The 16,432-nt window shown below is 35.2% G+C and overlaps 1 protein-coding gene across 1 annotated transcript in view; it reads left to right on the top strand.

Annotated features, from left to right (window-relative positions):
• Positions 1 to 674: 674 nt before the first annotated feature.
• Positions 675 to 16,432, top strand: part of WASHC4 (WASH complex subunit 4) — a 53,807-nt gene continuing 38,049 nt past the window's right edge. The window contains exons 1-13 of the mRNA XM_054574593.1: positions 675 to 819; positions 3,961 to 4,100; positions 5,249 to 5,302; positions 5,398 to 5,463; positions 6,187 to 6,232; positions 6,695 to 6,762; positions 9,634 to 9,716; positions 11,926 to 11,968; positions 12,435 to 12,538; positions 13,087 to 13,207; positions 14,189 to 14,312; positions 14,419 to 14,546; positions 15,640 to 15,800. Coding sequence (XP_054430568.1) covers positions 759 to 819; positions 3,961 to 4,100; positions 5,249 to 5,302; positions 5,398 to 5,463; positions 6,187 to 6,232; positions 6,695 to 6,762; positions 9,634 to 9,716; positions 11,926 to 11,968; positions 12,435 to 12,538; positions 13,087 to 13,207; positions 14,189 to 14,312; positions 14,419 to 14,546; positions 15,640 to 15,800 — 1,199 coding nt within the window. The 5' untranslated portion in view covers positions 675 to 758. The remainder of the gene's footprint in view (positions 820 to 3,960; positions 4,101 to 5,248; positions 5,303 to 5,397; positions 5,464 to 6,186; positions 6,233 to 6,694; positions 6,763 to 9,633; positions 9,717 to 11,925; positions 11,969 to 12,434; positions 12,539 to 13,086; positions 13,208 to 14,188; positions 14,313 to 14,418; positions 14,547 to 15,639; positions 15,801 to 16,432) is intronic.

Here is a 16,432-nt window from a genome sequence, read left to right as displayed (position 1 = left end):
ATCTTTCCCCATTATTATCTATTAAAAACCAGGCAGTCATGAACATTGCTATATAGCAATGTCAAGTTACTGGGTAACACAGATTCCTGTTCACGGAAAAGCCTGTTGAAACATACAAGCATTTTAAAACACACTTAAACAGCTCTTCTCTCCGCTTCCCCCAACCCCCGCCCCCAAACCTTTCTGAGACGAGGAAGTGGAGAGCGGTGAGTGCAATACAGGCAGAGTAGTAAAATTCTGCAACTCTCTCGCACAGCAGTTTCTTCTCCAGAGCAATCGCACAGGACATGCTGGCCCAAAGCAGCAAGCTCCCTGACGGTGGCGACAGGGAGGGGACCGGGCTCTTGGAAGAAGCGCCTGGAAAGTCACTTCCTCTAGAACCCCGCCTTCCTGTGAATCCCCAACCCCATCAATTTTGCCTTTCTAAGGCAGGCTGAGAGCCACTCCACAGGTATTAAAAATGGCCTGGAGACCGCAGGGCGAAATTGAGGGTATAGGTGTGGCATGAGACAAGAAGTGCCCAAGTTAAAACAGAGCACCAGAAGGACCGCCGCCGAGGCAGCAGCCCCCGGCCACCGCAGAGAACTCTCTTTCCCAGCGGCCCTCACGGCCCGCAGGGGCTTTAAGCCCGGCTGACCCTCGCCCGCGGGGGCGGGGCCAGGGCCGGAAGTCACGTGCTGTGACAGCCGCTGGGGTGAGACCGGCGTAGTCAGCCGCCCAGGCTGGTTGGTGCTGTGACTGAGGGAGGCGCCGAAGTGATGGCGGTGGAGACTCTGTCCCCGGACTGGGATTTCGATCGCGTTGACGACGGCTCGCAGAGTAAGAAAGCTGCAGGACAAGGGGCTTCGGGGAGACGCTTTCTCGCGGGCCTCAGCCCTGGCGGCGTTCCTGCGGGAGGGCTCTGCGTCGCGGTTGCTGCGCAGCCCTCTCATTAGGGGCACTTTCTGCCCGTTGGGATGTGAGAGGGAAGCGCTTTCGAGCGTCACTTTCGGGGTTGGGGTTCCTAGCCCTAGTGGCGGGTCGGGGCTTGGCTTTGGGAGCGGTGGCCGTCCCGAGGAGCCCGCGTGGCCGCTGGGGAGCGGCGCCCACCTTCTGCAGCCCGGGGACACGGGCGGGGCGGGTCCGGGGAGGCCCTGCAGTCCCGGGAGCGAAAGCTAGCTCTGGCTCTCTCCCCGGCTTTCGCCGGATCCTTAGAGCGTCCGCTCAGAAGGGGCTGAGGTCTGAGTTCCTGTTTCGGTTTCCTGTTTTGTTTTTTTCTGTTCTCCCCAAACCCAACTTTTGGAAGTTTGAGCGTTTTTTCTTTTACACGCTTATAAGCAAAGACTATAGCGAAGAGCATGTCTTCCCCTGGTAAAAATAAACACGTGAATGATCATTTATCTCCTTCCGTGCCTTTTACTTACGTTAGATAAACGTGATGTCTTGCAGTTTCCCTTGGAGCTAGACGAGTTTCACAAATTACAGCAAATCTGCTTCAGAATTGTCTGATTTAACTTAGAAGTCCAACCAAAAAAACTAGTAAATTCAATTCCACGGAGCAAAATTTAGAAGTCAAATTAACTATTTTAGTGAAACTCTACTTCAGATTAATACTAGTTGACAATCTGTTTCTTATCTTTGGTGATATTAATCTGCATAAATGATATAAGAGGTATTGAGACATACTGCTTGTGAATTTGTTTTTTAATGCAGTTTTTCCAAAAGGTGGGTGTAATTTTTAAAAATTACACGTAAATTTTGCTTAATTTTAACGAAAGATTCATGTATACTTAAATTGAATTAAATTTTATTAGCCTCAAGACTGAGTTTAATTCAGGATGGTTTGCAGTTTTTCACGAAACATTCCACAAGATATTAGCTTTCATGCAGCATTAAAAGATAATAATTTTGGTCGTAATAACAAAACCTTTTAAGTTTGGGGGGAGAGGATTCTGTATTTACTGTTACAAAGTTTTCCTACTTCGCCTTTGGAATAAGTAATTATTTTGTTTTTATTTTTCTTCCTTTTTTTCTTTTTTGAATTTTTTGGGGTGCATTGGTTGATAAAATTATATAGGTTTCAGGTATACAATTCTGTAACACAACATTTGTACATATATTGTGTTGTGTTCACCACCCCAAGTATCCTGTCACCTGTGTATCCTCCCTACACTCTCTTCTACCTCCCCTCACTTCCCTTAAGTAATGAACTTTTACGTGTAGGGTGGAATCCTTCAAAAAATTGGAGTAAAAATATGTTAACTGGGTTTGAAAACGGTTCACCTTAGAGTAGAACGATCCTATTTACGCAGCAGAGATGTTCTGTGTACCAGGCACTGTACTAGGTTTTAGGGATACAAAGATAAAACAAAGAATGCAGTCTCTTGGAAGAGATAGCCATGTTAAGTAGGTTTTTGGAATTTGAGTCTTGAAGAATTATGTAGTTTTTAATTCAAATCTTCTTTAACTTTTACTAGTATTACAACTATTCCTATCTTACCAGCAAGAAACTTTCATGATGAAACAGGTTTTGTTTTGCCTGCTACTTTGTGAATTCCCAGGCAGACTAAGTGAATAATTTATTGGCATGTTTTTGCAGTTTTGTCATTAAGAACTCATTTGCTGGTTGAATACAGCTATGGTAATTTTCCATGTAACTGTGAATTAGATGTGTACTTGGGATTTTGAGAATCTTAACGCAGTTTTAATTTAAGCTGTGGGGAAAAGACTTCTCATCTCTCTGCCTGATTTTCATTAATTTTTGGACTGAATCATATCTAGACTAATTGTTTTTCAAAATTGCTTAGGCTAATGCTATAATGAGATAGGAACCTTAATAGACTAAATTGATCCACCTGATTTAGTGCATTAGTTGCAAAATAAGGGAGAATGGGGAGCTAGGTCTTTATCATTTATGAATCAGAAGATACTTAGAGTTTGCTTTGTATTGCTAATTTGAGGAGAGAAAAATTTTACCTTTATTAATAAGATAGAGATTGAATAAGGTAATTCACATTAATAAAAAACTGAGTTGGAATTGAATTTAATGCCTTTTTGAAATATTTTTATGTATTGATTTGGAGGGTGAGATTTTTGTTGCTTCATTTATTTATATACTCATTGGTTGATTCTTGTATGTGACCTGACTGGGATTGAATTTGCAGCCTTGGCACATTGGGATGATGCTCTAACCAACTGAGCAACCCAGCCAGGGCAGATTTGCTGCCTTCGTAATAAGTAATGAATTGTTATGTATAGGGTAGAATGTTTATTTTCATTAGTATTGATATATATACCTTTATCATTCAGTTTATTCCAGTGACTCTGTAGAATCTATATTAGTATGTAAATTCTGTAAATATAAACCCAGTATTCTGTACTTAATGTTCTTTACTGACTTCCAACAAATGCTAGTTGAATAAAACTAAATATCTTGGTAAATTTGGGGCATTACATGAGTAATATTCATTATGATGAAACAGGTCTAAATGCATTTCAAAAACAATATGTTGGTGTATTTTTAAACAGTTTAGTGTGCTTAGAATTAAGAATTATGCTTTTAAATTTTGCTTGTATGACAACAGATTTTTGCACTTGATCCAGGTCATTTTTTTTTTTCCAAAAGTGTTGTTATGACTAAAACAGAGTCAGAACATTGAGTTGCCTAGGGAATTATTTTAAGTTTAAAAGCCCTAGATTATAGGGTGAATGGGATAGTGACTTTTTCATAATATTTTAAAGTTAGTTTTAAGATGATACATATTTCTGTATATGGCAACATCTGTTTTTAAAAGTATTTTATCTGGAAAATTTTGAAAGCTGAATTATTGTTAAACTTTGAAACTTTATTTTCAAAAAATTATATTTCAGAATAATACATTTAACAATGCTTAGTCTCTATTTTGCTGTGACGAGATTATTTGAAATAAATGTCCTGTAAATTTTATACTTCTCACATACTGTTTTAATATTTAAATTTAGAAATTCATGCTGAAGTTCAGCTTAAGAATTATGGAAAATTTCTCGACGAGTATACATCTCAACTGAGAAGAATTGAGGATGCACTGGATGATTCAATTGGAGATGTTTGGGATTTCAATCTTGATCCTATAGCATTAAAGGTTTGATTTTTTAAAAAAAATTTATGCATACATTTTTAGGACATACTATATTTTGAAAATGTAATTATTGAAAATGAAACATTATTTGGTATCTAGAGAACTAAGAGAGACATGGAGAAAAATTATTTAATTGCCTTTTCTGTAAGTCACACAGGTATTTTTATGTGTTTTGGTGTTTTTAAAGAATGACACAAACTCAAAGCCTTTAAGTGTCAAGAATGACAGACTCCAGCTCTTTGAGCTAGCTTTTTTTTTTTCCATCGAGGAAATGAAGAGGGTTGGAATAGAATATTCAGGTGAGATTATTTTACATACAGTGTAAAATTCATGGATTTAAAATGTACTTTTCAATGAGCTTTGCCAAACACATATGCCCATGTAACTCATCCCATTCAAGATACAGAATATTATCATTTTTTTAAAAGTTCCTTTATGATATTTAGGGAATCTTAATGTGGGAGTAATTAAATTTTTTTTCCTTTTATTCTAGAGAGAGGGGAAGGGAGGAAGAGAGGGAGAGAATCATTGATGTGAGAGAGAAACTTGGATTGGTTACCTCCCGCACACTCCCCTACCAGGGACCAAACCCGCAACCCGGGCATGTGCCCTGACCTGGAATTAAATGCGAGACCTTTTGGTTTGTGGGACGACCCCCAGCTGAACCACACCAGCCAGGGCAGGGGTAGTTTTCTCAATGTATAAAATAGGTCATTCCTGCTCTATTCCATTTCAGGGTAGTCCTGTCTTGTTTTATCTGTGAAACTATAGCCTGTTACTACTTAATAACTAACATTTATGGAGCATTTATTATGTACTAGACACGGTCCTAAATCACATACCGACTATTACAATAACAAGCTTTCTTGGGATACAGTTCACATATCATTCAGCTCTTTGGTTTGTAGCGTATTCACAGAATTGTGCAACCAGCACCGGAGCCAATTTCAGAACATTTTCATCACCCAGAAAAGAAATCCTTTACCTGTTAGTAGTTGCTCCCTATCTGGTATGGTGCTAGTGCTGAGTGTAGGGTCTAACACAAGTTTAAATAAAATAGAGCTAGTCTCCATTTATGTGTTTAAGATATCTTTCAGTGATTCTTTTCACATTAAAAAGAAATGTTCTTTTTTGTTTGTTTGTTTATATAGCTTTTGCCTTATGAACAGTCTTCCCTTTTGGAACTCATAAAGACTGAAAACAAGGTACAGATTCCCAAACCTAAAAGTTGATTTTTAAAATGCTTTAATTACCTACTCTAATTTACTTTTTTATTTTATGTTTTTACTAATGAAACTAGGTCTTAAACAAAGTCATTACAGTTTATGCTGCACTTTGTTGTGAAATCAAGAAATTAAAATACGAGGTAATTATTTGTATTCTTAAGATGTTATGGTTTAAAAGCAAATATATGCTTCTGTGTTTACATTGTGCATGAATATATATTGAATATTAAATGAATTATTTAAATAGTATTAATAATGACAGAGTACTGTGTACCATACACTGTGCTAACCCTGTTAATGCTTACAACAATCCAGGGAGTTATGTGAGGAATAGATGAGCAAAGTGAGGTTTAAAGAGGTGTCACTTGCCTAACATTTTACTAGTAGTAACAGTTTGAGTTGGAGTCTGCATATGTTCAAAGTCTGTGTTACCTGCCATTTATACTTGCTTCCTATCTATAACTGATTTTTTAAAAAAAGCTTTGAATTTTTAATATATTTTGCATTTCCTTGCCGATGAGCAATCAAAGCTCTGAAAGAAGTTGGTAACTTTTCATCTTCTTTTTCTCTCCATTTTTGGTACTGTGTGTTTGTGTCTCTCCTGAACTAAGGGGAGGATTACAGTAGAGTGGTCAGATAAGACAAAGTAAAGACTAAAGAAATCAAGAAATAACATTGACTATTAGTAATATTTTTGGTATTCTAAAGATAAATTTATCTGATTATAAGCAGCTTTTGAATTTAAGTGAATTTCTTTATAAGTGATGTCCTCTGCTTATTATTAAATATGGATAACTAAGAGAGCCTAAGAGTTTAAAAACAAAAGAGCACCTTGTAAAATTATTTTAATTTTTTTAAAACAGGCTGAAACTAAATTTTATAATGGTCTCTTGTTTTATGGAGAAGGAGGTAAGTTTTAAATTTCACATTGTACTGTTATGATGCCTTTTTTTGAGATTGAAATGAACAAAAAGTTAACAGACAGTTCTAGGGCTACCGTAATGTATTCGTGTGAGAAAATAAGCATTCAGATTTTTAGTTGGTTGGTTTGGTAAACAGGTGGGGAAAAAAAAAAAACCTGAGTGATGAAGCAGCAGCTAATTTCTGAAGTCTACTTGTGATATTTTTATAAATTACAAAGCATTGTAGCTAGATGAGAATTTTCCTTGAATTTATTAAATAGTAAAACAGATGGTTACTTTCAATTGGATAATTAATGATTTTTTTATTTTTTCCTTCAGTGTAAAAATTCTGTTAATACTATGCAGATTAGTAGTTGTACTAAAGAATAAAAATCATTTCTATTTTTTGGTATTGACTTAGTTTATGTAAAAACAATTGAAATACAGTTCTTCATTTTGCCTTGTAAAGCCACAGATTCTAGCATGCTGGAAGGTGATTGCCAGATTCAAATGGGGAGATTTATTTCATTCTTACAGGTAATTGATTTTTACTTTCTATTGAGGTTTTTCTTTGAAAAGTTTTAGTGAATTACACAGAGTTGAAAAAGAGTTCTGAAACTTCAAATGCTAAAAATTTGTACTGTGAGGGTAAGGCACTTAGTTGGCATTGGATGATAATTAAGATTGTAATTCCTAAAAGATTTTCATAGCGTTTTTAGGGAAATAAAGATCAAACTAAGTTTCTTTGTATAATTTCATTTATGGACACCTTGTCACCATGTCTTTTAAAATAATTTAACCTTTGTAGTAGGTAGAAAAAGAGAATTTATGTCAGGAAAAAGTTGTTAATGGCGATGGATTAAGCTGTTACGTGAGCAGCGATGAGGGGTTGAAAGCATATGCACTTGATGCCTCTAACCAGGTGTTTCAGTTTAGATACACTTTTCATCACTGCAGTTATATTTTATTTTATTCATTTTTAAAAGATTTTATTTATTCTTAGGGGGGAAGGGAAGAAGAAAGAGAGGTAGAGAAACATGGATTGGTTGCCTCTAGCACACGCTCTGACTGAGGACCAGGCCCACAACCCAGGCGTGTGCTGACTGGGAATTAAAACGGGGACCTTTCGCTTTGTGGGGTGATGGCCAACCAACTGAGCCACGCTGGTTAGGGCTCACTGCAAAGTTTTAGTTATTCTAGGTCTTTGGCTTACTTTTTTCCAAAAGAATGAAGTAACTTCTCTTTCTCACCTATCCATTACAAAAGCAACGCTTCTACAGTGTGACAAAAGCAAAAATTGGAGATGAGGTAAAAATACCCATAATTGTACCTGACATCTGATTGTTGGGTACAGCATGTGGTTATTTCTTTGAATCAGGCATGCTCATATATTGTTCAGATCTTTTATATCTTTAGTACTTTTTATTAGTCTACCTGCCCTAATTTGAAAACATTTTGTTTAAATTACCCTCTATTATGGTGTAGGTCAGTCAGGTTCCAGTCTAGAAAACAATTCCCACCAGATAGTTCAGAAGAGGACATTTAATGTAGATAGTTGGTTACATAAGAGTCGGAGGGCTGAAGGAAGAGAGCAGTGAGGTGATCCAGAGGAAGCAGATCCCAGCTCTGCACCTAGCGGGTAAAGGGAAGAGGTTGGGGTTGCCAGGATCTGGGAGCGGGGAGGAGGGGGAGGGGGCCCTTGGAATTAGCACTTACACCTCTGAGGGAGCAGTGCTTGCCTGGCTGCTGCTGGTGCCTCAGGGAGGGCAGTGCGAGGCTGGCTCCGTGGTGGTGGAAGCAGCTGGGGCTGAGCGGTCTGCCATTGCTGGGGTGAGCTGCTCCTGCCTGGATTATGCTGATAAAAACAGGAAGAAGTAGGATGTTTTTTCCTGCCCTCCAGTCTCCTTTTAGTGCCATCTGTTGGCAGAACCGAACAGGAAGCCTGCTGGGCAGGTGTCTTCAGAAGCGTGGTTTGTAGGGTCCTAGCATTGTGTCAGTTTCTCCTCCTAGTTTTATTAAATTTTATTTTTTTATTTTGAAGATATTTTATTTGGTGCAAACAGGTTTAGAATGTGAGTAATTTCTGATAAATTGAATCTTTTATCAGTATATGGTGACCCTCTTGAGCTATGATAATAGTTATTATGTATATAATACATGATTATATAAATATATGGTAATTAGAAGTTGTATTGCTAAAAGTCTGTTCTGTTTGATATTAATGTCATTGCTTCAGCTCTGTTTGAGTTAACATTATCTTGATTTAGCTCTCTAAAGTCTTTCAGTCTTCCAGTGTCATTTTGTTTTGTTTCTTTAAAACTGCATATATCTGGACTTTGATTTTTTATGCAATCTGAAAATCTTTTTTAATTGGCTAATTTATTCTATTTCTGTCTCATATAGTCTGTTATATATCTGGAATTGTTTCTGCCTGTTTATTTTTGTACTGCTTGTCCTACACTTTCCTGTTTTTTTCTCTGTTTTTACTGAACCTTTAGAAATTTAATAAGAAATCTAAAACTAGAGCTGTTTAAGTAAAATTGAAATGCATTATTTTCATTTAAAAAAGTGTTAAATTGTTTTTGGATTTCACTGACAACTGCATAAAATTTCATTTTTAAACATTCAACAAATGTTTTACGAGGGTAACACACGTTACAAACCATTCTTGGTGTTGGGGATACAGCAGTGCACAAAACCAGCAGAAATTCCTGCCTCTAGAGCATAAAATTTAGAACAGCATAGGTTTAATCAGGTTTTAAGCGTGTTAGGATATAAACTGATTCTATAGGTTTAAAGGTTGAGAGCTTCTGAAAAATTTTTAGGAGGCGTGAGACATGGTATATGCAAGTTAGTTATTTAATCACGAACATATTCCTGGGATAATTAATATTTCACTTGCGTGTGCCAAGTCTGTTTATAAATAAGGTTAAAGGTAAACACTTGAAGTCAGAGTGATTTCTGGAGACCCCTTTCCCTTTATTGTCATACTTTCTAAAACGGGCAGCTTTTGTGCTTCTTCATTCATTCAGATGTTCATTCATTTATCCACCTGATAGGACAAATTTATTGAGAAGCAATTGAGGGTTAGCCACTATGCTAGGTAGTGGATATTCAAAGAAGGAATGAGACAGTTTTTGTTATGTAGGCATTAACAACATAAAACACAAGGCTTACACTAGATGTATGAATGAAATGTGGGGGCAGAGAGAGAGAAGTGACCTTGGGATGCAGGAGATGAGTTAAGAATTGATTTCTTGAGGGATGCTTAAAGTTGGCTGCAGGTTAACTGGAGTTCTTACTGGAAAAATATTTTGTTTTTGTTTAACCTTGTTACCCTAAAATTCAGTCAGAAATGGTGACATTTAAAAAGCAACTTTGTAACATATACCCAACTTGTCATTTCAGGAACTGTCTTGTTTTGTTACCAGATGCTATGAAGTGGTGATGAATGTAGTCCATCAGTTGGCTGCCCTCTATATCAGTAACAAGTAATGGATTTTAGAAATATTTTTGCATTTATATTAGAAATACACGAAATGTTTTTCTAAAGCTAGCTAATTACCTGAACTAGTTCTTTGTTCATTCATTCCTTCATTCACTTATTCAGTATTCTTTAAACACTCATGCTAGTTCAAACTCTACTTGATGTGTTTAATAAAAAAATGATGATAGGTTAGTGAGTCACAGTTTCCACCATGTCTGAATGAGAATGTGAACAGAATAATCATAAAGAAATTTGATTACATAGAAAAAGCCTAATGTACCATATTCTCTCTTCTTACTCCTTTCCTTCATCCTTTACATTGAAAGTTCCCTGGCTCATAAGAATCACATGAGACTTTTCTTAAACTGCAGAATCTTTAGGGGTGAGGTTAGGAAATCTATATAAAAAATTTTTTGTGAGTAATTCTAATAATCTTTTAAGTTTGGGGACCACTACCCTGCATTCAAGAAAAATCAAGTTTTCATAGAGTTCTTATCATTCTTATTATCAAAAAATAATTATTTTGCATGACCATTAGTATATACTTAAAATTTTCCCTTCACTGTAGCTGTGTGATGCATAATGACATTTCAGTTACCTGTGGACCACATGTATGATGATGTCCCATAAAATTATAATGGAGCTGAAAAATTCCTACCACCTAGTGACATAGCTGTAGTAATGTCGTAGCACAATACATTACACAAATATTTACCATTGTGTTACAGTTTCCTACAGTATTCAGTATGGTAACATCCTAGGTTTGTAGCCTAGGAGCTGTAGGGGAAGAGAATTTGTCATCCTAAAATATGTCTGTTAGGTGTAAGGATTATTTAAAAAAAGAGCAGGCAAGGGAGAAGCTCTGAAAACCAAGTAGAAGTTACTCTTTGTAAAAAAAGACATTTACATTTGTAAGGGAAGTCTTCATTTGTAAGAGTGTCTCTCTCCCTGTACTGAAATAAAATCTCTCTTATTGTAAGGATGTCTTAGCCAAACGCCCAAAGGGTAGACAGAAAGTTATTTTTTCTCCTTTCAGAGAAATAGGCTATAACGTATAGCCTAGGTGTATTGTATGCTGTACCATCTAGGTTTGTGGAAGTGCACTCTATGAGGTTTGCACAATGATGAAGTCCCCTGATGACACATTTTAGACCGTATCCCTGTGGTTAAGTGGTACATGACCATATTTAATGGAACTTTACAATAACTTTGTTGAGGTATGTGACTAGGGATTCTCAATTATGAGAAGAGATGACTAAGGCCCAGAGGAATTACTTTGCCAGGTTTTCATAGCTTTTTATGTACTGAATTTGTTCACCAATCCATTCATTTTTGTTCTTACATACCACGCCACACCCTAATGCTCTTTTATAAATTGGAAGACAGTGTTAACTCATTGTCCTCATTCTCATGTTTACCCCAGGTATTTCTGTTCTGTCCTTTCACTGAAACACTCTTGTGGCCCAAGGGGAAGAGAGCATAGCTCCCCCAACCCTGACAGTGCCTGGTGTGTAATTCAGTACTTAGTGTGTGAATCCCCACCACCACACCCCTGCCCATGAGAGATGAAATTTATTTGATTGTGTGTTTAACTTTAAAATAATCTATCTTGTGGAATGTATGTGCTTTGATATGTAAGTACTATTTTAAATTATTTACTGTTGAATAAATTGAATCTCTAGGAAGTAAAATTGAATTATGTTGGAGATTGGACTTTGGTGCAATCCTAGTTGTATGCACTGTTTTTCACTAGGGGTGACAACTCAGAAATAAACCTGAGTCAAGGGAAGACTAGTTCTCAAGTGCTATTTTGGGTAGGATAACAAAGATTCTAGTTGGGAATTGGGAAATTCTAATAGTTTAGAAAGAAATGAGTATCAGTTTTTTTATTTCTTTCCCTCCTTCTCTCCCAAGCTAGATCCTTTAGTATTAAATGGCTGAGGCTATGCATGGACCACATATTGTCATATCCCTATCCATTGTGTTGGGTAGAGGCAAGGGTTTTCTAGACTCTGTGTGTGTAAGTTCCCTTCTTGGGAACGTGGAATATGGTAGTAATTCCTTGGATCTCTTAAATTTTATGGACTAAAGCCGAAATCAAGATAAATTCATATTAAAATCCCAAGAGCTCTTGCTGCTATGTGTTCTCAAAATAAAAATGAATTACAACAAAAAAAGGATATAGTTTTTTGACGAGTATTTTTCTATTACAGAGGTGCACCCAAAATTATAGAGACAACTGGAGTTCATTTTCAGGTAAAAAAATAATTTAACTTGATCTATAAAACTAATCTTTATTGTATTTTACTTTGGAGTTTGTATGATTGGGGAGTACAGCAATTACAGTGAGCGTCTTAAAGGATTGTTTTTTGTTCTCTTTCATTTGTGAAGCTGAGACATTACTGACCCACCAGCAGTGGAACTCTAGAGTTTTCCCCAGTGGTGGCCCAATGCAGATTCTCCAAGTGGTCTGTTTGGAGAGTGAAACACATCTGCAATATCACAATTAAGGATGAAATATTGGGCAAAGTGTTTCTCTATTTAAAGCTAATTATTCCATCTGAGGATTCGTCTGTAGTTTCATCTGTAGCTTAATAAACTGATTTGTCCACTGCTTTAACTAATTCAGTAATTAGCTAAAATGTGTCTAATTTTACAAATCCACATGAAGCTTAACTTCTAACTAGTGATTAAATGGTAATCATTAAAGGTTTTTTGACAGACTATGTACGAGCACTTGGGAGAGCTGCTAACAGTTTTGCTTACCCTGGATGAAATTATTGATAATCATATCACGTTAAAAGACCACTGGACTATGTATAAAAGGTGAGCCAATGAAAATATTCTCTTTGTTTTAGTAAGAAGCAAACAAATATAAATAGTGCAAGTCCTTTAAAAGACCTGGAAATATGTATTTAGAAGACTCTCATGTCAGATGTTTTTATGTAGACACTAATCATTCTTTAATTTCTGGTGGGTTTGTTTGAGAGTGTGATACTCTTCTATAAAGCATCCTAATTCTTTGCTACCTTAGGACTCAGATTTACTTTTTCCATGGGTTCTATTCAGAGAACAGTTGTTTTTCCTGAGTTTAGTTTTATTTCATTGTATACGCAAAAACTTTTTTTAAGTCAGGGCATTTTATGTTATTCAATCTATAAATCTACTAAATGACTGGTATCTAAAGAGTACCAGGTATCTGAATTTAAGATGATATAAAAAGGCATGATTAGAAAATTAAATGTACTAGGTTTTTTCATTGCTGCTGTTCAGAGTTTTCAATGTGTAGAGCCAAACAAGAAAGACAAATACAAAATTTTGATTGCTGGGAAAATTTTATTTTAAAAATTTATGGTCTTATGATCTTCCAAAAGGTTACTGAAATCAGTTCATCACAATCCTTCAAAATTTGGACTTCAGGAAGAAAAACTAAAGCCATTTGAAAAGTTCTTGCTGAAGCTAGAAGGGCAGTTACTTGATGGAATGATATTTCAGGTATGAGAGCTGTGTCAGGGTATAATACATGGGCTTATGTTAGTTGACCTAGTTCAGAATTATAGTAGGTTACTTCTGTAGCATACTAGCATACTGTTGAATATGTTTTTCTTTAAAAGTGCTTTGTCTTAAAACATTGTTAGTCTACTAATACATAATTACTTCAGTATCTAATAGCAAACAAAATTAGTGTACTAGTTGTATTTGGGGTGAGGTTTTTTTGTTTTTTTAAAGTATGTAAAAAGATAATGCTATTCAAGGAATAAGATCTAAACAGTTGTGTTAAGTATTGTGTTTGTCGTAAGGCTGGGAGGAAAAATAGCCAGATACATAGTTTGTGGTCAGCCATCATATCAGATAACGCAGATGTTGAACATTTCCATCATCACAGGAAATTCTGTTGAACAGCAGTGCTTTGGGTAGTATCTACCAGAAATTGCATTATATTCCATGTAATATCTGCTTCAAGATTACCTTTATATTTTACATGATCACAATTTTAACAGAGTCATCCTAATTTTTGTTTATATCACTTTAATCCATTAGATTTAGAAGGTAATTTTTTTTTATAATTGATTCTTTTTCCAGGAGACATTATATACAGGCTGTAATAAAGTGCTAGGAAAGTAATTGTAAGCAGAAAAAATAAACTCTACTTTTAAAAGTGCAAAGTAAATAATAAAACATGTTTTCTAGAGCTTCATCAGATACGTCTTTTATACATCACTGAGTGTTATCTCTTCATATTGGATTACAGACATTTGGTTTAATTTTATTTCACATAACTGGTACTCAAATATATAAGTATATGTAAATTTTCCATTCAGAAGGATTTAGATAGTAGATTAAGGTAAAAACCTGATCTTCAGTGCTAGTAAAATTAAAATGATGAATGTAGCTGTTTATCACACATTATATTTAAACTTGTTGAATAGATTATTATTCAGAGTCTACATTTCTCTTTAAATGTTTCCTTTCTAGGCCTGTATAGAGCAGCAGTTTGATTCTCTTAATGGAGGTGTGTCTGTGTCAAAAAATAGCACTTTTGCAGAAGAATTTGCACATAGCATTCGTTCAGTTTTTGCAAATGTAGAAGCAAGACTTGGTAAAGTATAGTGTATTCTTTGGCTTTTGTTTATAAAATTTGCATTTCCTTGAAAGTGGAATTTTAAATATATTTGTTCTGTTTTTCTTTCATGTTATTTTATAAGGAGAGCCTTCTGAAATTGACCAGAGAGACAAGTATGTTGGAATTTGTGGTCTTTTTGTACTACACTTTCAGATTTTTCGAACTATTGATAAAAAGTTTTATAAGTCTTTATTGGACATTTGTAAGAAGGTATGAACTTGCAATTTTTATTTTTTTCAATTTGAGTAGATGAAAAAGATTTCGGATAAAAGTGAATGTTAAAATGTATTTAGAATACATTTAGAATATATGTATCTGCTTACAAAAAAATAACTTTTGTAATAATTACAAAAATACAGTCATTCAAAAAAAAACTCTAGCATTCTAGAAATAAGTAATATACTAAATGAAAATACCTTATAATTCTGCATAATATAAATATGTATTAGTGGTGGTTTTTCCAGATTTTTTCCCTATACATTAACTTTCTATTACTACTTTTCTCTCTTCTTTCTCTGCCTCCTGTTGCCACTTATTCTCGTTATTGAAGACGAGAAAAATTAAAGATTTTTTTTTTACATCTTTGCTGTTTCCATGATATAGCACCTAATTTAAAAGTTGTAAATTTAACCCTGGCCAGTGTGGCTCAGTTGGTAGGAGCATCATCCCATAACTGAAGGGTTGTGGGTTCGATTCCTGGTCAGGGCACGCACCTAGGTTTGCTGGTCTCCCTGGTCCAGGTATGTGCAATCGCAGGTCCGGGCATGTGTGGGAGGCAGCCAATTGATGTTTCTCTCACACATTGATATTTCCCTTGCTTTCCCTTCCTTTCTCTCTCAAAGCAATTTTTAAAAAATGTCCTTGGGTAAGGATTAAAAAAACTGAAAATTTAATTTGTGTGAAAAATCAAGTGATATGTGACCATGAGAACACAGCTGTCTTGGGTATTTTTTTCTTTCTGTTCTAATATAGAGTGAAAATGAAGGTCATGAGGATTTCCATTTGATTTTTTTGCATATATTTATTCATCTTAAAATCCATGACCGTGTATGTTTGTGTGCACATGCATTGTATTGTTTAATATTTAGGCAGAATAAAATTATTGTCATACTCTATACCAGATTTAGGAATGCCTTAATGTGCCACAGTGAGATAATTTGTCTCATAATATATAAATGAGTATTTTTTTATGGTAATTTTTCTTGAAATAAATTGTCTTCCATTATGTATTGTAGCACTATGAAACAACTTATTGTTTAGCTTTCATTTAATGGTTTGTTTCCCCTTCTGGTTACTGTTTCAGGTGCCAGCCATCACTCTAACTGCTAATATTATTTGGTTTCCTGATAATTTTTTGATCCAGAAAATACCAGCAGCTGCCAAACTTCTAGACAGAAAAAGTCTTCAAGCCATTAAAATACACAGAGATACTTTCCTACAGCAGAAAGCTCAGTCACTTACCAAGTAGGTTTAAGAAATACCTGTAATGAAAATATTTAGATATTTTATATTTTCAAAGCTTATACTGACTCTAAATGTATATGAAATATTTGAATTATAAAATCAAACATGCTCATTACTGAAAAAAAGTTTGGACATTCTCTAGGAAATTTATTATCTTGGAGTTTTCTTTGTTTTGTTTTTAGATTTAAACTCAACTTAAGATTTAGGCAAATTACACTTTTTTGAGATGTGTGTATGTACTTATATACATATATACATCTATAAACACATGTACTTATACATGCACATATATATGTACATATAATTTTTATCAGATGTGGTAAATAGTGTTTGTTTAAAATGCAGTCTACAGTAGATGTCATTTGATATCATTAAAACATTTTGTGTCCATGAGTCAACGTTGAATTTTAGAGTTTAATTTTATGCATTCCTTTTCTTTATTTTTAGGAAAGTAATGTAAATACATATTTAAAAAGTTAAAAACTAAAGATTTAAAGGGAAAAATAATTCCCCCCTGTACCTTAGTCTTCCCTAAAAGAATGCTTTTAGTTTCTTCTGATATTTACCTCTTAATTTTTTAACTCTCATTTTATAAATTTTCATATGTATACAAAGTAGAGAAAATATTGTAA

Source organism: Pteronotus mesoamericanus, unplaced genomic scaffold, assembly GCF_021234165.1.
Source record: "Pteronotus mesoamericanus isolate MK-2021 breed Mesoamerican mustached bat unplaced genomic scaffold, CSHL_Meso_final contig_263, whole genome shotgun sequence".
NCBI lineage: Eukaryota > Metazoa > Chordata > Mammalia > Chiroptera > Mormoopidae > Pteronotus > Pteronotus mesoamericanus.
Note: the sequence above shows the minus strand (reverse complement) of the source record. Positions and strands in the feature narration are given on the sequence as shown.